Source organism: Narcine bancroftii, chromosome 9 (genome assembly GCF_036971445.1).
Source record: "Narcine bancroftii isolate sNarBan1 chromosome 9, sNarBan1.hap1, whole genome shotgun sequence".
NCBI lineage: Eukaryota > Metazoa > Chordata > Chondrichthyes > Torpediniformes > Narcinidae > Narcine > Narcine bancroftii.
Window position 1 is genome coordinate 112726967 of NC_091477.1, and position 23558 is coordinate 112750524.

The 23558-nt window shown below is 40.1% G+C and overlaps 2 protein-coding genes across 2 annotated transcripts in view; one reads left to right on the plus strand and one right to left on the minus strand.

Annotated features, from left to right (window-relative positions):
- trpc1 (transient receptor potential cation channel, subfamily C, member 1) overlaps positions 1 to 5064 on the plus strand; it is a 56674-nt gene extending 51610 nt beyond the window's left edge. Inside the window, exon 13 of the mRNA XM_069897378.1 lies at positions 4030 to 5064. Coding sequence (XP_069753479.1) covers positions 4030 to 4257 — 228 coding nt within the window. The 3' untranslated portion in view covers positions 4258 to 5064. The remainder of the gene's footprint in view (positions 1 to 4029) is intronic.
- Positions 5065 to 5599: 535 nt separating this feature from the next.
- pcolce2b (procollagen C-endopeptidase enhancer 2b) overlaps positions 5600 to 23558 on the minus strand; it is a 47085-nt gene continuing 29126 nt past the window's right edge. Inside the window, exons 5-9 of the mRNA XM_069897379.1 lie at positions 23194 to 23330; positions 17889 to 18034; positions 15397 to 15480; positions 8739 to 8906; positions 5600 to 6070 (exon numbers count right to left, since the gene is read on the minus strand). Coding sequence (XP_069753480.1) covers positions 5940 to 6070; positions 8739 to 8906; positions 15397 to 15480; positions 17889 to 18034; positions 23194 to 23330 — 666 coding nt within the window. The 3' untranslated portion in view covers positions 5600 to 5939. The remainder of the gene's footprint in view (positions 6071 to 8738; positions 8907 to 15396; positions 15481 to 17888; positions 18035 to 23193; positions 23331 to 23558) is intronic.

Below are 23558 nucleotides of genomic sequence, written 5' to 3' on the forward strand. Positions count from 1 at the left end.
ATTGACCTACAACCCCCAGTATGTTTTGAAAGATGGGAGGAAACTGTAGCCCCTGGGGAAATCCCACAGTCACAGGGAGAACATAGAAACTCCTTACAGATAGCATGGGATTTGAACCCAGGTCCTGATCATTGGCGCTGAAACAGCATTCCACTAACTCTGCCGCCCTATTTTACATGTCCAAGGATTCCTGAAGTCAACAGCAGAGAACGAAGGGACATGTGCCTACATTTGTCAAAGCAGAGAATATACGAGCAAAGAAGCCAAAAGGGCCTGTTACCGTACTGCATAAGTTTGTAATACATTGGGTAGATCACAGCTGGGGTTGTTTGGGCATCTTCGGTTGCTGCATTATAGAAAGAATGTCACTGCCCTGGAGAGAGTGCAGAGGAGATTCACTAAGAGGTTGACAGAGATGCAGCTGTGACAAGACTGGATAAGATGGGTTTGTGTTACTTGGGTTGGTTTGATAGTGGACCAGATTGATTAATAACAATCGTAGAGAGTAGATGGTAAGAAAATTAATCTTGTAGATAGGTGTCTAAAACCAGAGGACATAGGTTTAAAGTAAAGAAGGTAACTGAGCAAGAACCTAGCCACTGAGAGGGTGGTTAGAATCTGGAATGGAGGCAGGCTGAGGCTTGGAAGAGCACAGGGAGTGTGCTGGGAAATGGGATCTGGTTCAGCTCCCCATGCATCCCATGAGGGAAAATGGCTGGTTACGTGCTACAAGACTTCAATAAGTGGAACAGCAGCACACAGTTTAAAATCTGGGTGCTATTACCTCTGACAGTTTGCCACTCCATCTAGTGCAGCATTTCAACCAGATATTCTTGACCTTTTTCAGCTTTGGCTCCTCTAGGACTCTGCTCAAAGTTTATGACCCCTTTCCCTGTGAAGTAGTCAAGTTTTGGTTTCTTCTGTACCCCTCTCCTACTGACTATGTAAAAAAATATTTGTTGCATGAGGTGAAAACAGGGCTTTTATTTAAATGTGCTGAGGCCTCCAAGGGGCTGTAGAGAATGGCAAGTTTAGATGGTGTGATGAACTCGTGAAAAAAAGATTTTTCAACTTTTGGGCTGAGAGGCTAGCTTAGTACCAATGTGCCAAACTGTAAACAAATGGCAGCTGAGGATGTGTGGACAGTGATCCTGGCAGATACAGAGGGCGTCAGTGGGGTCCACTCACCATGGGGTATTCACATGGATTTTTGCCAGCTACTACTGGCCAAAAACTGGTATCTGTTTCTGAGAGAATGAGGGCTGCTTTTTCCCCACACCATAGCTCAGACTTTGAGTCTATAAAATGAATGCATTCTGCCTGGGAGGTCAATTTTTCAGAATCAGGGTAATATGTCACGTAATACTACATTTAGAATGTAACATACATGAAATTCTTTAACCTTTGCCTACCATAAGGCAGACAGAGAGTCGGCACTTTGTCCAGCGCCCCTTACAGGAACCTACAGCACCTGGTGTTCCTTGGCGGTTTCCCCTCCAAGTACTGACCAGTCCTGAGCCTCTTAGCTCCCGAGATCAGACAACCTCAGGCGTATTCAGGTGCTTCTGTGGCCGTGCTTTAGGGCTCAGAATTCTAACTTCTAATCGATGGCAGTGTCTGTCCCCTCTGTGAAAGTGACCTCTATGCATCTTTAGTACATCTGACAATAAATTTGAACCTGAAGGAGTGAAGTCACTGCCCATCCTCTATGAACAAAGTAGAAAATGGCAACTCACCGTACTTCTCCAAAGCATTCACAATTTGATGGAACAACTAAAGGAATTCTTACCAATCTGTCCCTGTAGTTTTATGTTTCATGCTTAGTCCTTTCACTTTGCTGCTGTGGGCACTTGTGTGTCCATGCCTACAGTTTGCATGGGCATTGTAAACTTTCTGTATTTACGTGCAGATCAAACAGTTTGAAAGCATTATGAAGCCAGACCATTGATTTTTCTCGCCCGAATCAATGCCACAGTCATGTAAATGGTATCATGATTTGGTGTATCCTGCGAGTGTCGGGACCCTTGTAATTCATGCATTAGTTTTTGCAGTATTACTAATGTCAATTTGCATTCCTTTAAATTTGGTGGTATTAGAATTTTTTTTAAACCATGTTAAACTTCATCTTTTAACTGGAAATTTGACTGGCTGGTTTTAATTCATATCAAGAGAAGGGATTGATTTTTGCATCTTTTGACCAGAGAATTGGAGAATGACAAATGTAGTCCCCTTGTTTAAGAGAGATATTAGCGAGAATGCAGGAACTGTAGACCAGTGAGTCTTAAGTCAGTGGTGGGCAAACTATTGGAGAGGATTCTTAGGGACAGGATTTATAAACATCTACAGAATCATTGTCTCAAGGATAGTTAGAGTGGTTTTTTGAGGAGTAGGCTGTGCCCCATGATCCTAATTGAGCTTTTTTGAGGAGGGGAATAAAGGAAATGGATGAAAGAATATCAATTTTCATAAAAGACCTTTGACAAGGTCTCCCTTACAGAAAGTCTTGAGGCGTGGGATCTGTGGAACTTTGGCTGTGAGGATTCAGAATTGGCTTCCCTGGAGAAAGCAGAGGGTGGTAGAAGATGGAATGCATTCTGCCTGGGAGGTCAATGACTAGTGTCATTCTGCAGTTATCTGCTCTGGGACCCCTGCTCTTTGTGATTTTTATAAATGAGGAAGAAGTGGAGAGATCGGTCAGTAGGTTAGCTGATGGCAAGAAGGTTTGAGGCTGTCATTACCATGAGATAGAGATAAGATGAAGAGTTGGGTGGAGAAGTGGTAGATCAGTCCTAGTGTGAAATGATACACTTTGGAAGGTCAAATTTGGAGTTAAAGGCAGGATTCTTAGCCGTGGGAAAGAACAGAGAGATCTTTGGGTCCAGATACATTGATCTTACAAGGTTGCCCTGCAAGTTGATAGGGTGGTTAAGAAGACGCATGGTGTGCTGGCTTTCATTCGTTGGAGGATTCAGTTCAAAAGCCATGAGGTAATTCTGCAGCTCTATAAAACTCTGGTTAGGCCACAGTTAGAGTATTGTGTTCAGCTCTGATCACCTCATTACAGAAAAGGATATAGAAGATTTAGCTAAGGTGTAGGATGTTGTCTGGATTGGAAAACACGTCTTGTTAAGCAAGGTTCTCAGGCTTTTATCATAGGAGAGATGAAACATGAGAGGTGGCTATTGAGGTATATAAGATTATGAATATGTTGAACAGCCAGCGCCATTTTCCTAGGGGCAACAATACCAAATGCTCGAGGAAATCTTGTTTAAGGTGAGTGGAAGAAAGTTTAGGGGAGAAGTCTGAGGTAAGTTTTTTTTTAAAGCATACAGCATAGTAGGCTTTGGGGGGTGGTGGGGGAACATTCAAAAGAATCTTAGATAGGGACATGGGTGTAAGAAAAATAGGGAGTAATGTGCCTGGGGTAAGGAAGGATTAAGTTGTTGTGGAGTAGGTTTAGTTTGGACAGCACAACATTTTGTGGGTCGAAGAATCTGTACTCTGCTGTCACGTCTTATGTTCTATAGTGTTAGTTTTTTTGGAGCGCTGAAGAGTTGAGCATTTATAAACTCCTTTGCATCCTCCACAAAATAAAACAGATTGTGTTTACGTACTCAGCAGTGCTCATAGGAGAGATCTGTGCTCCAGTGAGTCAGAGGTATATGATATAGTTTCTGTTGACCATTCTTGGAGCAACATTGACTCAATGCACACCAATGACGAAACGGGGTGCTGACTCCACTCCCCTTCACAAACAGTGCAATTATTCTCATCTACATTTTTTGGAGCATCTTTACTATTGTAAATCCTTCCAGAGAACACTTCAGCATAGAAACAGGGTGTTTGGCCCATCTAGTCCATGCTGGACTATTATTAACCAAGGAACAAAATGAGATGAAAATTAACAGTCAAAAAAGTTGAAGAATAAGTAAAAGTTTTAAGGAGGTGGGCTTTACAGAGTAAATTTAAGGGTTTCTACATGTACTTCATCACTGATGAAAATTTTGATTTTTTTTTTCAATCTACAAGGAATGGAAGACCCTCAAGCATAAGCGAGATGAAAATTACCAAAAGGTGATGTGTTGCTTGGTTCATCGTTACCTTACTGCTATGAGACAGAAGATGCATAGCACAGACCATGCCACTGAAGAGAACCTGAATGAGCTACGCCAAGATCTCTCCAAATTCCGCAACGAAATGAGAGATATTCTTGGTTTCAGGACAGCAAAGTACGCCATGTTCTATTCGCGGAACTAACATTTTCCAGGGTTTATTGAACTTGGCATTGCCAAGATACTGAGCATCCACGTAAAAGGACTTCTTTGACCACTATCATTCATGCTCTATTATTATTTAATCAATATTCTGCTTAATCATTATCCTATTTAGAGCAATTTATGTGTGGACATTTTGGAACAGTTACCATCTATATAGTTTCTGCTATGTTAAAAAGCAGCTATATAATTTGACATAAATAGAAACTGTTACTGCCATTTTGGAGGTTACTTCTGGTATTTATTTCCCTTAAACTTTGAATTCTTAGTTCTTTTAATTTATCACATGGGATAAAGTAAAATGCATCAGAATCTCACTTTTCCCAGGCAGATCAGCAGTATGGGGGTGAATTCTGCCTTTATATTGGCAATTGCTATAGTAACAGGTTTCCACAGATAATGTGAGTTTTTAATTGTTAGAGATACAGCACAGTAGCAGGCCGTTATCACCAATTAACCTAAATGTCTTTGGACCATGGGAGGAAACCCACATGGACATGGGAAAAATGTACAAATTCCTTACGGACAGCAGTGGATTCAGACCTTGGTTTGATGCTGCTGGAATCGTGTTGTGCCTGACAGTTCCTCCCTCTTAATAAAGACAACAGTTTATTTGACACAAAAGTAACATTTCCATTAAAATTGCGGCCAAAAAATTGCACATATGTTAGATATTTTATGCCCTACAATGCAATTTGAATCCTATAATCGTGTTTATAATCACCAAACACTGTTCTACATATGTACATTATGTTCTCAATGCTGTCAGTAAATGCATTTTCTACTCTAACTTGCATTTCTACTTAAATTTAAACCATATTTCAACTTTTTTTCACCATCACTGAGAGTGCAGACCACCGGGAGCATTTACAAAATGTGACCACTAACCAAATGAGGAAGAATTACTGGAGAGACTCCGACAGAATCCACTCCTTCATTTGCCTAAAGGACCAATTTAGTTATTGCACAGCACAAGACTCCATTGGTGGAATTGCGATTCCTGGGATTTGCACAAGTACAAAATGTGACCACGAATGGCCAAGTTGACATGGATTAAATAGTTGATCCAAGCAGCTGACCTCTCTCCAACATGTTAGTGTAATAAGCATGGCAGGTGGGTGTTACTGAATGTTAACATAACTGGACCATTAAGAATAATTTATTTTTCATGTCCCTAAAGCAACAGAAAGCTACTCTGAAAACTTAAGGTTTAATAATGAATGGTGATTTTTGGGCACTCAATAGTTCCAAATATACCCTTTTTTATTTAGCAGCAAATACAGTACGCACAAAACAAGATTAAACCAAATTAATCACAATATGTCTCCATTTGCTGCTGTACATTTATTGCACTTAAGACCTTCTATTATAATATGAAAGTATACAAGATAAACATAGGTTTAATCTGTCATCATTCTTATAAATAGACAGTTCCAAAGTTAAAGTGAATTTAGGGCCAACCTTTCTGTCCAGACATTTCTCTACTAGTTCAAGGATTGAAATACCTAGAGCAAACATCCAAACTCTTAGAAACATTCACAGAAGTGCTCCTACTTGCCAACAGTATATCCCTATTGGTGAGGAAGAGCACTTCGTAACGAAAAGGTCAGTGGAAGATTTCTTGCACCATGAATAGAAACTAGTGTCCGTGTTGACATTGTGTGTTTAGCATCGTTTGTTTTGCAAATTGTTGAGGAACCTTTGGCTCTTTGATCTATAAGGCACAACAAAGCTGTTGGGAAGCGCTCTGCCTCTCCCTGCATCATCCACTTTCCCCATAAAAATATAATTCATTCCTGTGAATAAAAGAGAAAGGATTCCTCAGTACAGCAGATAATTACCCTTCAGTAGTTTGAGGCATTAAGAATCAAATTGTTGGTACCAATGGGTTCATGGGTAGCACATTTACAATTGTAGATAGAAAAGTCTTTGTGAAGAACTTTTATACTTGATTAGCTCGCATCCAAGCACAAGATGGGATGAGGGATTTTTGCATTCATTTCCAGAATGTGATCAATGAGAATGAAAGACAAAGGGGCAGAAATGAGCTGAGGGAGGTGGGATTTCAAGACTGTCAGCAAATCAAAAGTTAACATTGAACTCATAGTATGGTAACATAGAAATACACGATGTAAAAAGGGAAGGTTTGAGTGGAAGTGCATAGAAAGCCTTGGAATGTTTTTCTACATTAGAAACAATGTTTACTCAGTTCTGGGAGATTACTGTACCTTTTGTCTCACCTGAAACTATTCAAAAAAAGTAACTGAACAATGGGAAAACAACAACCACTTACATAGGTAGTGTGAAAGCAGAAAATGAAAATAATTCTGGATTGTGAAGGATGAAGGCCAATTAACTAAATGGTAATCTGGGAAAAAATAACAAGTTATCAAACAGACTAAAAGGTCAGCAGGGGGATAAAAGAAATATAACAAAGAAAATATTTCAAAGTAATGAAATAAACTAATTAAACAAACTTAAAAACTTTTAAGTACATGCAAATATTGGGAATTACAAGAAGTGCAGAGAAATTATGAACAAAATCTTCAACATATCAAGATGGAAAGAAAATAGTGATCGGATTGTCAAGTATCTTCAATTATGACAAGTTTTGACTTGCTAATTATATGTGGGAGAGATCGGTAATTGGTGAGAACTGTACCTATAGGAACACAAATGAGTGAATTTATTAACTGCAATTTAATATGAATTATGGAATACGAGGGAATAAAACAAGAAATTAAGAGTTTCCACCAAGAAGAAAAACGGGATGGTGTGGTTGAACACATAGACGTTGATTTGAATGAAGAAGACGGTACTGATGGATAAGGCCATAGAGCTACACAGGTAGAATTTTGGTTTTTATGAACAAATACCTACTTTGGAAGTGTTAAGTAGCAGTAATAAATGTTGTGCAAGATACAGTTACTGCAGTTTTTGATTCACTGTAAAGGTCCAGAGAATGTACAGTTACCAGGTCCCCATCAAGGATGGAAAACTCAGGATAGGCTACAGAAATAAATATTAATCTATTCTCCATAGCTCAGCCCGACTGCCAAGTGCTTCTGGCCTCAGTTTTATTTCGGATTGATAGCATCTACAGTATTTTACTTGATTGATTGCTGGTATTTTTCCTACCAAAACAATAAAAGGCAGAGGGGAGACATTTTTTTTTAAACGGAAGAAAATTGCTCAATCAAGAAGTGAAAAGGCTTTGTCGATTTAAAATGATGAATAAAACAACAAGATGAGTTTAGGGAGATACTTCTTTAAACAGAGGGTTGTTAGAACTTGGATTGCTTTACCATATTTAGGAAACATTTGGACAGAAACGGGATAGGATAGGTTTAGAAGGATATGAGCTGAATATAGGCAGGTGGGACTAGTGTAGGTGAGGTTTTTTTGGTTGGTGAGTGCAAGCTGAGGGCCTGTTTCCACGCTGTATGACTCGATGGTAATATGGAATGGTTGAGGCCATTGTATCTTTTAACCAGAAATAACACACCAAAGTGTGGGAGACCAGCCTAATTGAATTAGTTTCTTTAGTGCTCTGCCACGATACAACAGGCTGAATGATCTCTGTCTATGTTTACAGTGTTTAATGTAGAATTCTAAATGACCTTACACTTGAAAAATAAGATATTATTGTCCAAAGCAGTATCTGAAGCTACTACAGTAATTGAAACCAGGAAATAAAGTTTTTTCTTATTTAATTCAACCTTCCTTTTTCCTGCAACTCTGGTGAATATACATCCTTATCTACTCAGCACTTAAACTATAAATGGAGTCATGTTGCAACTCTACATATCTCTGGTAAAACCACACCTAGAAAAATGTGTTCATTTCTGGTCACCTCATTGTAGGAAGGATGTGGAAGCTGTGGAGAGGGTGCAGATTGAAAAACAGGTCTTATGAGGCAAGGTTAGCAGAGCTGGGACTTTTCTCTTTGGAGCATAGAAGGATGAAAGAAGACTTGATAGGGCTCCACAAGATTATGAGAGGCATAGAGAGGGTGGACATCCAATACCTATTTCCCAGAGCAGGATCAGCAAACACCAGAGGACATATGGACAAAGTTATGGAACGGAAGTTTAGGGGAGACATCAAGGATCATTTTTTTTACTCAGAGAATTGTGTGTGCCTGGAATGCCTTGCTGGGGATGGTGGTGGAGGCTGAAACATTGGGGGTATTTAAGAGACTCTTAGAGAGATGGATGAAAGAAAAATAGAGGGTTACGGGGGGTACTTTTTTTTTAAGGAAGGAATATATGGGTCAGAAGAACATTGAGGACCGAAGGGCCTGTACTGTACTGTATTGTTCTATATTCTAATTCACACATTAGAAGACAAAGGCTGGAACTGCTCTTGCCATTGCAGTTACATTATAAGAGTAAATTAATTTTATATATGGCATTCATAACAGATCGTATAGCAATAAAATAGCCTTCCCAATGGTAAACTCACCTCGTTTAATACTTGGACATTTTTTGCAGACTGCGATTATTTTGACACTCATGTTCTTCCCTGCTTGTTGAATTGCCAGTGTCCCTTCTTTATAAATATTAATAATAGAGATAGTTGTGTGGATGCTCCCATTGCGCGTTACAGCAGTTATAACTGTTCCAGTTAATACTGTAAGAAAAGAGGACAATTCCATCGTTTGTTTTCCAAATCACATGGTAAAAAGATTTCAGTTTCATGCTTTATTTATTTATTTTATAGGCTGGCTACGACTAAAATAAACAATTGAATTGCTAATTAAATAAGATGCATCTGATTACTTGAACAGATGAATATTTTGTGACAGTGTTAAAAATTTCCCTCTGTAACTTTCAGGAAAGTTGGAATTCCTGAGTGAGCCCATGCAAATACCCGAATCATGAATTTCCTCAGAGAGCTTGCCAGTGGTTTCTTCATGTTTCAATTTTGTGGTTTTTGTCAAGTCCAGCAATGGAGGACAAGCCTCCTGCAGTTTTCCAGCAGTTACAATGGGAATCTACCCTGAGACTCTATTTATAACGAAGGAGAACTGGGACATCAATACACACAAAATAATTTATACATTTTAGTTAACTGAGTAAAGTTAGATTTAAAATCATTAAAGAGTTACCATATAATTCAGCAAATGAGTCTTAAAACACAAGAAATGGGGGTCGACATATTTTTGAGACCTTAAATTCAGGTATGTGACCATCAAAGAGCACCTAAGCCACACTTACGGGTTCTCAAAGCACGAGTCTGCTGCATAGCCCCATCCGCCCTCATGAGCGACATGCTCGCTCTCTGCGATGGCCACACCTCCTGCCCGCTGCTCCAGCAAATATTCCTGGTGAGGCTGCCCGAGGACATCCGGCTGCTCATCGCAGAGGAGGATTTCGAGGACCCCAGAAAGGTGGCCGCCTGAGCAGACGTGCTATGGGTGGCAAAGTGGGATGCCCGCGCTTCAATTGACCAGGTGACGACACCACATCAACAGTGCCTGGCCACGAGGAACGTCGACCAGCCATCCAAAGGACCGGCCAACTGAATGAGACGCTCCACCCATGAGCTGTACTGTTATTATCATCAACATAACATATAACATAACATAATTACAGCACGGAAACAGGCCATTAGGCCCTTCTAGTCCGCACCGAACCAAACACTCCTCTCTAGTCCCACCTACCTGCACAATGACCATAACCCTCCACCTTCTTCTCATCCATATACCTGTCCAGCTTTTTCTTAAATAATAAAATTGACTCTGCCACCACTATTTCTCCCGGAAGCTCATTCCACACCGCTACCACTCTCTGAGTAAAGTTCCCCCTCATGTTACCTCGAAACCTCTGCCCCTTAACTCTTAACTCATGTCCTCTTGTTTCAATCTCTCCTACTCTTAACGGAAATAGTCTATCCACATCCACTCTGTCTATCCCTTTCATAATCTTAAATACCTCTATCAAATCCCCTCTCAACTTTCTACGCTCCAAAGAATAAAGACCTAATCTGCCCAATCTCTCCCTGTCCTCTAGATGCTTAAACCCAGGTAACATTCTGGTAAATCTTCTCTGCACTCTCTCCACTCTGTTTATATCCTTCCTATAATTAGGCGACCAGAATGGTGGGGCTCCGATGCCCAGCAATGCTGCTCCCCCTGTGTGTTCCAGGGAAATGCCTGGGCCCGCCATCGTTAATGACTGTGACAACCAGCCAACTGGCTGCATAACCACCTACATTTCCAGGATGCTTTTGGGCTGGCACTTCTTAGTGGACAATGAGGCACAATTCAGCATAATCCCCTCCCCCCCCACCCCCATCAACCTCGAGGCTCGCTGCGGCAAAATGGGCTGAGAATTCTGAGTGGCAAACAGCTCCAGTATCCAAGCTTTCAGCACTTGTTCCGTACCCTCTGCCGCGGGGACCGCTGGTTCATCTGCAAGTTCACCATTGCAGCCGTGCAGCAACCACTTTTAGGTGCCGATTTCCTGAGGGCCCATTCCCTCCTGGTTGACATCAAGAGCCGTCGACTGGTACACAGCCAGATATACCAATTGCTCTCCCTTAACGGCACAAAGCTCACCAACCCCTACCTGCACTCGGTAAGTACTGTCACAATTGAGTTTGTCAAGATCCTGATGGATTTCCCCACCATCACCACGCCTCACTTTCCATTCGGCAGAACCCAAACATGGAATGAGGTACCAGGTCATGACTGAGGGCCCTCCCCTCCACGCCAGGGCAGGCTGCCTCCCCCTGAAATATTTAACTTGGCCAGGGATGAATTTAAAAAAATGGAGGAAATGGGCATTGTGTGGCGCTCTGATAGCCCCTGGGTCTCACCCCTCCATGTGCGGATGCCATGTGGTGACTACCACCACCTCAACAAGCCCAAGTTCTAGACAGGTATCCCATGCCCCATTCTGAAGACTTACTGTGAACTTATAGGGGGCACGGATATTTTCAAAGGTGGACCGCATCAGGAGTTATTACCAGATCCCAGTTCACCCAGATGACATCCCAAAGACGGCCATCATAACCCCCTTTGGATTGTTTGAATTCCTCCGCATGCCCTTCAGGTTAAAAAACACGGCTCAAATTTTCCAGAGGTTAATGGACATGGTGGGCTGGGATCTGCCCTTTGCATTAGTCTACCTCGACGACATTCTAATTGCCAGCCAAGCATGCCACCCACTTACAGAAACTGTTCTCCAGGCTGAGCGATTTTGGCCTCACCATCAACCCGGCCAAGTGCCAATTTGGCCAAGAGACTATCGACTTCAATGGGGCCAGACGGTTATTATTATTTTATTTTTATATAGTAATGTTGTAAGATGGTTCCACGATGATTCTGCCGCAAAACACCAAATTGCATAATAAATCCTGATTCTGATTCTAAGGGGTGAGAGCAGATGGCTCACTGCTGTCAGGAATATCAATCACATAAAATACAAATGGGATCCCGCTCCAATTTTCAGCCTTTTTTAAACTTATCTCATTCAAGTAAAAGTAATGTATCTGTACATGTTTCACCAAAATGTGTACAAACATACCATTTACTGTAAGACCGTTGTACAGTAGTTCAGAGCGAAACCTTGGATCAGTTTTTCTCCATTCCCTACCTACATAACCATATAACCACAGAACAGGCCAGTTCGGCCCTACTAGTCCATGCCGTAGCAAATCCCCACCCTCCCAGTCCCACTGACCAGCACCCGGTCCATACCCCTCTAGTCCCCTCCTATCCATGTAACGATCCAGTCTTTCCTTAAATGTAACCAATGATCCCGCCTCGACCACGTCTGCCGGAAGCTCATTCCACATCCCCACCACCCTCTGCGTAAAGAAATTTCCCCTCATGTTCCCCTTATAATTTTCCACCTTCAATCTTAAACCATGTCCTCTAGTTTGAATCTCCCCCTTTCTTAATTGAAAAAGCCTATCCACATTTACTCTGTCTGTCCCTTTTAAAATCTTAAACACCTCTATCAAGTCCCCTCTCAATCTTCTACGTTCCAGAGAAAAAAGCCCCAGTCTGCACAACCTTTCCCTGTAACTCAGACCCTGAAATCCTGTCAACATTCTCGTGAACCTTCTCTGCACTCTCTCTATTTTGTTTATACATTGTTTATACATTGATTAAATTGTACCATTCATCATCATGTAGTTGGGAACTACAGCTTAACAGTTTAAGATTTGGTTGATTTAAATTAAATCTTGAATGGACTGGATGTCACCCAGAAGAGGAAAAGGTTAAAAAAAAAGGATACTTGTACTAAATACCAAGACACCACAGAAGATTTAGGAATGACATTCAGAAAATAGAGAGGCTTTAAAAAACATGTGCAGAGGAATTTCTTTAATCAGAGGTGATAAATCTGTGGAATTTGTTGCCACAGGCCGTTGTGGGGGCCAAGTCATTGGGTTATTTAAGACTGATGGGTTCTTGATTAGCCAAGGTATCAAAAGTTAAGGGTCGAAGGTCGGGCAATTGGACTGAGTGGGAAAATGGATCAGCTCATGATTAAGTGGCGGGGCAGACTAGATGGGCTGAATAGCCTATTTTTGCTCCTATTTTTTAAGGTCTTATTTAGTGTCAAATTTGGTGCAGAGATTTTTTTTAAAAAACCCCAAGAATAATTGTGGTTAATTTGTTATCCATATTGGTCTGATATATTTGTAGTTCCAATCAACACTAAATGCTCACCTTATGAAGTGACCATTGTGGATGTCTTTTGGTGATTGAAACATGACTGTTGGGAAGGTTAACTGTAGGAGAGTATTTTGTTGATTGGTTAGTCAGAATCAATTCTGGAAATCAGAGACCGGGCTAAAAGTTCTTAGCTGCAGAAAGATTAATTTTACTAAGCTGAGCTGCCGTTAAGCAGAAGTTGAGATCACAGGAGTAGGTCTCTGGATTCAACATCGTACATTGCTGACACAGTAGAAGAAACACTCAGGAAGAGGAGAGTAAGGTGCACGTATAGTCAGGGAAAGTTAAATGGTGGGAGTCCCAAACTTTGAATGGATTGGATGCCACTCAGAATAGGAAGAGGAAAAAAAGGGAAACATCAAATACCACGAGCCAGTACCCCAGAAGATTGAATGAAATTTGGAAAATGGAGAGTCCTTGAATAATATGTGGGTAAAATCAGGCAGCCCAAAATTAATCTTAAAATACTCAAAGAACTAAAATATTAAAGGAAAGAATGGATTCAAAAAGATTATGGATGTACAATAAGTGAAAATGTGAGCGGTTCCCAATACTTTCACAAAGGAGAACATTATTAGGGATATAGAATTTTTGAAACTGAGAAGGTATATAGCTCCAGATGAAATACATCCTAGGTTGTAAAGATAATGAAAAGAAAGAAGCTACACCCTTCATTTTTCATTCATCTCTAATGCATGTGTAATACTGATCAATTACAGAAAGGGGGAAAAACAGACCATCAAATTTTTAGTTTGTAAATCCAAGAATGTAGAGGACAATCATTGGGGGGGGGGGGGAAAATGAGTTTGGAAAGATAATTAAAAATTCATAAATTTGTTAAAGAAGGTTGTATCTGAATAACTGAATTTCTCAGGAGGCAACAAAAGAGCAAAGAGGCATTGGACACATCGTTTTATTTGTGTGGTGAGCCACACTACAGCACAGAAACAGGCCCTACTGCCCATCTTGTCCATGCCAAACTACTTATTCTATCCCATCTCATCAACCTGTGCCCAGACCATAGCTGAAGTGTAACAAATTGTATACCACACATGAATTTCATCAAAAATCTTTACCGGTTCTTAGCAATGCAGACTGGAAAGAAAGATAAAAGCCATCCACTCAGAGGGAAAGTTGCAAGCTGCATTTCAAACTGGTTCGATTGTAGGAAGCAAAAGTTAATAGTTGATGGATGTTTTAGGAACTAGAAGACTCTCTGCACTTGGGTTCTGTTGGGCAGTGCATTATGTCCTTTAATTTCCTGAGATTTTTCAATGAATTTCCTTGTATTTTTTCAATGAATTAAATCGCAGCTATGGTATTGAGCTTCATATGAGAGAAAGTAAATCAACACAAGAGACTAAGAAGGAATGTTGCCAGAACTGGAGAATTATAATAAAATAAAATTGGCCAGGTTTTTAGTGTTAGGATCAGACTAAGCCAGGGTGAAATAACATGGATGGAATGGATTTAAGAAATTTAGTCACTCACTATATGTTACAATATTATGAGGGGTATAGATAAATGCAAATAGACTTTTTCCATTGAGGTTAGGTGAGATATAAATCAGAGGTCATGAGTTAAGGGTGAAAGGGGAAAGGTTTAGGGGGAACTTCTTCACATAAAGTAGAGGGAGTGGTGAATGTGGGCTGAATTCTCACATTTAAGAAAAATTTGGACAGATATCTGGATAGGAGGGGTATGGAGGTCTCTGGGCAGGTCAGTGGGACTAGGCAGATTAATAGTTCAGCACAGACTAGAAAACTTGTTTTCCGTGCTGTAATGTTCTCTGGTTCTCTATTATTAATCTTCAGTAATTGGTAGAAGGATTAGAAAAGAAAGGAATTCATTTTTCACTTGGTGCTTTGGAATTCTATGCCTGAAGGGGTGCATGTGTAAGAAGTCTCATTTTACTTCAATAGATTTTAAATGCCTTAACCAACAAGATTATGAACCAAGACCTAGGAATTGGGGATTGGATTTATTTAGAGTACCAATTCTTTGGCCAGTAGGGATATAATTGCATCAATGTGCCATAATTGCTCACAAATGGCAGGACAAATAATAAAGCACTGAATATACCTTATCCACATTCCTGCAATGTACATAAAAACAATTGCTACAAGAGCAGTTCATTCAGATCAAACTGAACTGGTCTATATTTGTTTAGCCTATCGTATGACATTTTGAGCTACGAAGCGATTACAATATGACAAGTGCACCATTAGGCCCGAGGCAGAGGGTTAGCATGCCAAAACTGTAAACTCTTCTAATACACTGACAATTCAGCCTATGTTTCATGCTTTGTGTTTGGAAAAACTTTCTGTGAATTCCTGGTATATTTTATGTACATGAGTAGATGATGAAATGTTCAACTTTTTCATTCATAGGTATGTAGACAAAAAAAAACATAAAACAGGAAAGCCTCACCAAAGTCACTGGCACAAAAATTGCTTCCCATTGTTCCACGTCTTTTGCATTTCAGTTGGCAAGGAGGTACTGTAGGTTTTATGGCTTCAAAACAAAATACAGCATCCGGAATTTAGTTACATGAATTAACAAGCAGAAATCATTTGTACCAGCAGTACAACTTAAAATCACATTTAATTCATTTTCAGAAGAAACATTTAGCATAGTTCACTGATTACTATAACATTTTCAGATTTAGTTGTTTTTCAGAAGTGTTACGGGGTGTATTATATATTAATATGTCTTTAAAAGAGATAGATAGTGGGTGTTTAGTGTGTAGGTCACTTCACAAACAGAGCAAAACTTCACAAAAGACATTTCATTTAAAAAGCAAGAGCTATGCATAAGAAGAGACTTCATGTCCACAATGACTTTATAGAAACTTTGAAGAATTCCTATGGAGACTTCACAAGTAGGTGTTAATTGGACTGATGTTGTGGAGTAAATGGACTATTGTCTTTAAAGCAACAGATGTCCAGGCAGAAACTGATTCCGGTGCTAGCAATCTGTCTGGTTGCAGTTTGTGGTTCTAAGAGGGGTCATGTGGTTTTGCAAACAGAAAGAGAGAGAGAGAGAGAATTCAGTTCAACAGTTCTGCAGTACCTTTTGGAGGCTGCAACATGGCAAGCTTGTTGAAAATCCTATTTTGAAGACCGGGAATGAGTTCTGAGTTCAGCCTGTTGAAAAACCCTTGTAGTCCTTACAAGAAGTGTGACAGATTATGTTATATTTTATATTATGTATAGATATCTTTTTGAAAGATAGATTGTGGGGTTTTAGATAGGTTACAAACACTTCAAATCAGATATCATTTTAAAATGCAAGAGTTAAGCTTTAGGTGGTGCTTACAAGTCTGCAAAGACAATAGACTCCTGTGCTGGAGATTTTCACAAGGAGGTGCAAATCTCAGGAAACTGATAAGATCTCTCATGAATTATGGAGTCAGCAACCTTTTTTAGTGGAAGGTGCTGTTTTAGGAGGGTCAATTGGTTTTGCAAGCAGAGAGTCAAATAGGTTTTTCTCTGAGTGTGACAGAGAGAGAGAGAGAGAGAGAGAGAGAAGGAGACTGCTGGTTTTCTGAAGTGGCTTTTGGAAGCTTGTTTGAAACCCCATTTTGAAGATGGGCTGTGAGTTCTGAGTTCAGCCTGTTCAAAGCCCTTGTGGTCCATACAAGAGGAGATGGTTGGCTGTATAATGTTTCGCCTGAGATAAGGGAAGCAGAAAAGGAACTCTGTGTTGACCTGTAAGAAAGAGTTTATAATCTGGAAAATCCTGACTGAGCAAGTTTCTTCAGCAAGACACTGAAGTGGCTGATCGAAAGGAATCAGTTTGTGTGTGTCCAACGAGCAACAAATCTCTCTCTGAAAACCAATAAGAACCTTCCAATTGCTTTTAAACACCAGACTTTAGTGAAAATACATAAATGTTAAATTCTGTGCACAGTATAAGAATTGCCTGATACTGGTGAACTTAGAGGAGTGAAATTGGACTGTGAATCAAATAACTTTTCTGAACTTATACACATTACACACATGTGCACTTAGAATTAGAAGGGGATTAAGTTAAGTTAATAGTAATAAGTTAAAGTTTGATCCTGTTTTTGTTTCAAGAAAATAAAAAACAACTTTTGTTTAAGTAACCATTTTTGTCTTGGTGAATTTCTATTGCTGCTGGGTTTTGGGGTCCTCTGGACATGTAACAGAAGTAACATTTACCATTACAGAAATGAATGAGTTTTCTCTCAAAACTTTTTCTACACCAAGGTACTTGATGGAAACGTGTACAATTTAATCTGTAAGAATGTCTATCATCAAACTACATAAACAACCAAATATTAGAATCTTCAGTTTTCATGGATTATACTGTGGCTGTGAGCAGAAGGAACATCAGTATATAAAACTAACTCATTCATAGCTAATCCAATAATTCACTTTATCTAATGAGTCACTGGGTCCTACATAAAACTACAGTCCCATATTTCCTGACCACAGTCTTGAAATTGAGACAGGATTCATGCTACAATAGTTCTTGCATTCCTTGTCTCACTGAGCACTACATGAGACAGAAACTCCCCATGGATTAGAATGGCCGATCGGGTGAGACCTGGTGAAAAGGGAAACATACCAGGGAAAGGATTTATTTTTAAGAAAACAATTAACAGATTAAGAATCGACCTGCTGCGAGTAGGCTATGCTTTAGAGAAGGCCATGTCTATTAAAGAGAGAGATCCATCAGCCTAACTCCAGAAGAGGTTACACCTCCCCTAGGTGGTGTTTAAGGTGCTGCAATCCACAAGTAATATTTAACTCATGAGAGTGCTTTACCAAGATGGGTGGACTTGCAAAGATTTTATAAGTGAATGAGCAGCACTGTGGTCCAGAGTTTAGTGAGAAACACACACATTTAAACACTTTTTGTTCTTCAGTGATAACAATTGTTCCTTAGGAACTTACTTGTTGTGGTTGGTGCTGTGACTGGTGCAGCTGTGCTCTTAAACTTCTTTGATCTGAATTTGTAGTGAGCCAGAAACCCATCCGCTGTGACACTCAAATCCGAGAGGAACTGCACAACAATTTCATTTTCTTGTGACAGAACTGGTCTACACACACCAAAACAAACAGGATCACAACAAATTGAGGTGGCATGAAGAGTGTGATCTAAGTACCAAACTAATAAATGCATTTAATAAGAAAAGTACGGCAATAATGATATATCAAAGCTAGATTAAAAAGTGTCACGAGTTAGGCAAAGTGGTAACAATAAAATCCTTGTTATCCAGATTTTAAACAACTGGCAGCCTCAAAATATCAAGGAAAATAAATGGGTTAAAAATACAAAAGTTTAAAATTGGCACCCCCTAGCAGTTAGTTTGCTAATCATGCAACACGCAATCTCAAGCAACCGGCAATTCACTTCTCCGGCATCTAACAATCCCCATGGGTGCAGGAGATCAGCAGTTTTGCTGTATTAAGGAATGGGAGGATCCGGGTGAGAAATACACCTCTATCACACATTAATGGGAACATCATAATTGAGATAGTGGGCAGAGGCTGCTTGTGTTCTAGTGCTCAGAACAGGCAGGGGCTCGCCACTCACCTCACTGTGGTGTGATATGCGCAGCTGCAGGAGACCAGTAATGGAGAATATTAAAAGGCAAGGTTATCCATGCAGCCTAAAGGTCCCTGTTGTGACAGGTTTTTTTTGTTAAATTGCTTTTGACAATGTTCTTGAATTTTAGGCATCTTCCTTCAGTGGCTTGTCTTTCACAATTAACTTTAAAACAGGAAACACTACAATGGTTTGTAGTCAGAGAGGTGGGAATAATGATATTAACGTCAGGAAATTCTAAACTAACAAAGAACAAACTCTTCACCTCCCGCTGGTGTGCAGAGATGTCCTTTAGATCTCCAGACCCTTGTAGTTCATTCCCTGGTCAAAGCAGTGAATATACAATTTGGCTCAGGGGTTTCTGCCACTTCTTGCTTTTGCATGCACAATGGATGTGAAAGAATTCTCAACTAATTTTCCTACACATTTCTTCCTAATAGCCAAAGCCAAGATTTGAAAGTTGGTGTTCATGAAGTTCTGGTCATGAACCCAAAAACATTTGAATGTCAGAAGAAAAAGTAATTTATCCCAAGGAGGACCTTGAACGTGAAAGGAATGCGAGCAAGTTCATGACAATTAGATGGCTCAGCTCAAAGCAAGAAACTTCCTGTACACTTCCAGTACATGACTGTGTCTCCTGTTAACTGTGAAAGGTGCTGAATGAAGGCACTTCATCAGATATGTACTGACGTCGCTATGTCCTCTAACCACATGGTTTGTTTGTGTAACAAAGTATAAATGAACCAAAGTTCATCGACTCTTTGAAAAAAAAATGATCAAAGCATTTTCACATTAGTAAACAATCAGTACAGATTCAGTTTGTTGACTGGCTTCTCACTGATCAACATCAGGTTTCGTCAACCAATTTTTACCTAATCTCATTAATTGCAACTGTATCGTCCACTGCAACCATGGATAACTTGATGCATTGGCTTCAAAGCATTACCCTGAATGAGCATTATGCCTGACCTCTCTAATGAAGGGAAGATGACTAAACCACTTGTCATTTGTGTTCTCTGCTGTAACAAGACAGCCTGCACATATTTGATCTTGGCTTTCTATCAGTCGAACTGGGTTCCAAAAGCTCCGTCCTCTCACATTAAAGTCACATATGACATGGATGAGACATGAAATATATATTGCCATCTGTAGTCAGCGTGATTCCCTGTTTGTGACAACAAATCATTATTTTTTTTTCTGTGTCGATGTTATATTGAAGACCACACTCCTATCTATTATTTTCTGTTTCAAAAGAACCTGATACATCTACTTTCTCAAATGATTAGCAATCATTCATTTTAAAAGAGAGCAATTCTATCTTCTAGATAGTTGTTAGGGGAATAACTCAGAGCAGTGACTCCTATTACTTGTGGTCATGTGATGCTATCATTGTTTTTTGAACAGGATCTGAAATTAGGGTGACCATTAAATTTGTGCTTGGCTTAGTTTGAGGTTCCTTGCATCTTGGGTGCATCTGCATGGAAGTTTCCACGGGTGACACAGTGACACAGCTTGAGTGACTATTTCAATCCTGATCAATGTCTCTCACAGCTTTAGTCCAGAAACAACGATAGTGTCATGTGTCCCACGAGTGGCATGAGTCCCTGTCAATAGTGCAATGACAGTCCTACCCCACACACCTCTTCTTTTAAAATGTCTGGGTAACACAAGTGTCCTTTAAAGTAATCGCTAAGCACATCAATAAAAATATGTAGCAGTTGCTAGTGAAACACAGGTCATGAGATAGGAATGTCATCCTGAATACAACATCAAGATTTCTCATGAGAAGTTTGCTGCTCTCACTGTGACCACATGAATTTCCTCCATGTAATCTAGTTTACTTCCACACCCCAAAGGTGGGCAGGTTGGTAGGTACTGTACTAGGTTGCCACTCTAAATTGCCCTTAGTTGAGCAGCAAACTCTGGGGAGAGCGGAGGTGAAGATAAGCTGAATCAAATTAGTAATTTAATAAAGTGATTAATTAACAGTGGGGTACTTGTAAATGGATACTAGATAGCTAGCATGAATTCAGTGTACCAAAGGGTCTCTTTCTGTGCTGTACAACTCTGTGACTATCGTAATCCGACACACCAAATGAAACAGAAGAATTTTTGTGTCAAACCGCTTCAACTGGATACTTTTGTCTCTTAGACTATACACCGATCTGTCTGAGTGCATAATTTAAAGCATGAACTTACAAATATCCAAACAGGTTTTTGAGTACATTTACTGTTTCTCCCAGATTTAAGACCTGTTCCTGCTGCATTTATAGTTCTCCAATATCTCATCCGGCTGGGAGCTGGAGTAACTTTTCCAAAATCTGAACAACCACTCCAAATGAGTTTTCCACAGCTTTCTGCAAAGTTACTAAGTCAGTTCGAGTAACGTACAGTTTGGAGCCAATTTCTAGAAAGAACATTGCCTGCTTGTATTCTTGCAGTATAGCATTCAGTGAACACCCATTCTTAGCACTCTCAGCTCAAAAATATTATTGCCATTGAAAAACATTTCCATCTTCTCACGTTGCCTTGCTATCCATCCTCAAAGCGCCAATGAAGCCGAAACTTCTATTTTCCTACCAAATGCTGTTTCAGTACTCAAGCCTGTGCATCTTCCAATTTTACTCTCCTCTTGTCCCACTTGCACCATCTTTCTTCGTTTAAATTTGCTTCGAAAATAAATGGGTTTAATAACACTTGCTCCTCATTTACAGTCCAAAGCTGCGCTTGGAGCTCTTCCAGTCTTCCTTTGATGTGATTGGTCAAACTCACTTCACTCTGGCTGCATGAACCTTACACCCTGTTATCTCCTTGCAGCCAAAGCAGAGACTTGCAGTAAAATTTGATTCCAAATTATTTTTCCTCGCATTGTAATTGTAATGCATCTCGAGATGGACCTTCTCTGCCGACGAATTAAAGTAACAGCTCCAGTTTCAAGAAAGGGTCCCAACTGGAAGGAAATGTTGACTAACCATGTCTACTGCTGACAGGCCACCACCACCGCTGACTGACCATTTCTACCACTGGATGCAGCCTGATCCGCTGAGTTTCTTCAGGAGCTCATTGTTTGCTATAATTTCAACTTTGTCCTTTTTACTGGCTGAGGTGAAACCCAACTCAGAAAAACACATTACAATGGAGGGAGTAGAAGGCAATTCTTCTTCCCACTCCTCTCCTTGGGAGGATCACTTTTAGATAAGAGACCAGTGGGATGTTAGGAACCTTATCAATTCAGCTCAATGTACCACTGGTAATAAATATTACATGAGGGGACTCAACCAATGAGGGAGCATCTTTGAAATTATTCTTGAAAAGTCAGGATTTAGAGCCAGAGATGTAGAGCATGGAAAAAGTGCAGATCCACTGGTCACACATGTATGCTGACCGGTGGATCCCCCAAGTGCATTAATTCCATTTCCCAGCATCAGGCCCAATATAGTGAAGTGATTCAAGTGCTCATTTATAGATGTATTCTCTTAGGTAGAGTCCAGGTTCTTGTTAAGCTATGTTGCTGCCTGCTGTTCCAACTGATCATTAATGCTGTCTCTCAGCATTTTCTCCAATAACTTCCCTAGCACCGATTTCAAGCTAACGATCTCTAATTATCAGTTAAATTTTTTTTCCCCCTCTGCCCTTCTTGAAAAGAGATCCACATCCAGTCAGTGCAAATCTTGCTTCCAATCAGTGAAGATTTAAAAATCAATTAAAGCCATGGCAATCTCTGACATTGCCTCCCACTTCAGCCTGGGATCGATACCATCCTACATCAAGGATTCATATTTCTTTAGACAATAGACAATAGACAATAGGAGCTGGAGTAGGCCATTTGGCCTGTCGGGCCAGCACCGCCATTTTAGATCATGGCTGATCATTACCATCAGTACCCCTTTCCAGCCTTATCCCCATAACCCTTAACTCCGTCACCCACAAGAGTCTTATCCAACTCTCTTTTGAACATAGTCAGCGAATCCGCCTCCACCACCCTCTGTGGCAGAGCATTCCACAGATTCACACTTCTCTGGGTAAAAAATGCTTTCTCATCTCCGTCCTAAAGGGCCTACCCTGTATTCTTAAACTATGCCCTCTAGTCCTCGTCTCCCCCATCATTGGGAACAAGTAATCAGACTTCACCTTGTCTATTCCTGCTCTTTATTTATCGAGGTTTAAATTAGACTTTCACCTTCTCCATCAATAAATTTTCCCAGACCAAAGTTCATTTCCTTATTGAATACCAAGGGAAAGTATTCATTTAGAGCTCTCCGATACTATGGTTCCATACATCGATGATCCCGATTGGCACTAAAGGGTCCTTACACCTTCCAGGCACAGTTAACCTTAATCCTGTCTTCCAGTGATATTTCATTAAACCCTATTTCCTTCCTAATTTTCTTTCTAAACACCTCTCTATTTTAACTGCCAAGGAGCTCCAGCAGCAAAGCACCTCTCCTGACATTTGAATCAATCCATTCTCCAGGGAGGAATCTGGTCATTTTCTACTCTCATACAATTGTGGTAAAAAAAATCAAGTTGAGCAGCACTTTAAGACCAAGTTTCCTCACTTGGTCTTGTGGCCAAAGAATTACAATCCCAAAAGATGAAATTAAGAAAATTGTTTTAAATTGTAAAAATAATATTATCAAGATCACTTACGCTGGAGGGCTGTCTCCACAGAACTTGCCAATTCGTTTTGCGTCGTTGTTTTCACCACCATTATATACAGAAACATAATCGTATCGACAGTAGTTATCTCTTTCAACATCAAACTTCTCGAATTTTAACTCAATTATCTGTTAAAAATGAAGCACATCAATTGTTGGACAGAAACATTGCTTCCGACAAAATACGATAACTTGCCAGTGTTTTGGGAAAATATCCAATTCCTACATCTGTAGAACTTCCTATGTTAATATAATCTCATCAGACTATGGAAGTGTTTGTTTACATACCTCTCCATGCCCTTACCTCTTCTCAAAGCTACAAATTTAGAATTTCTGCATTCCTCCAATTCTTGTTCT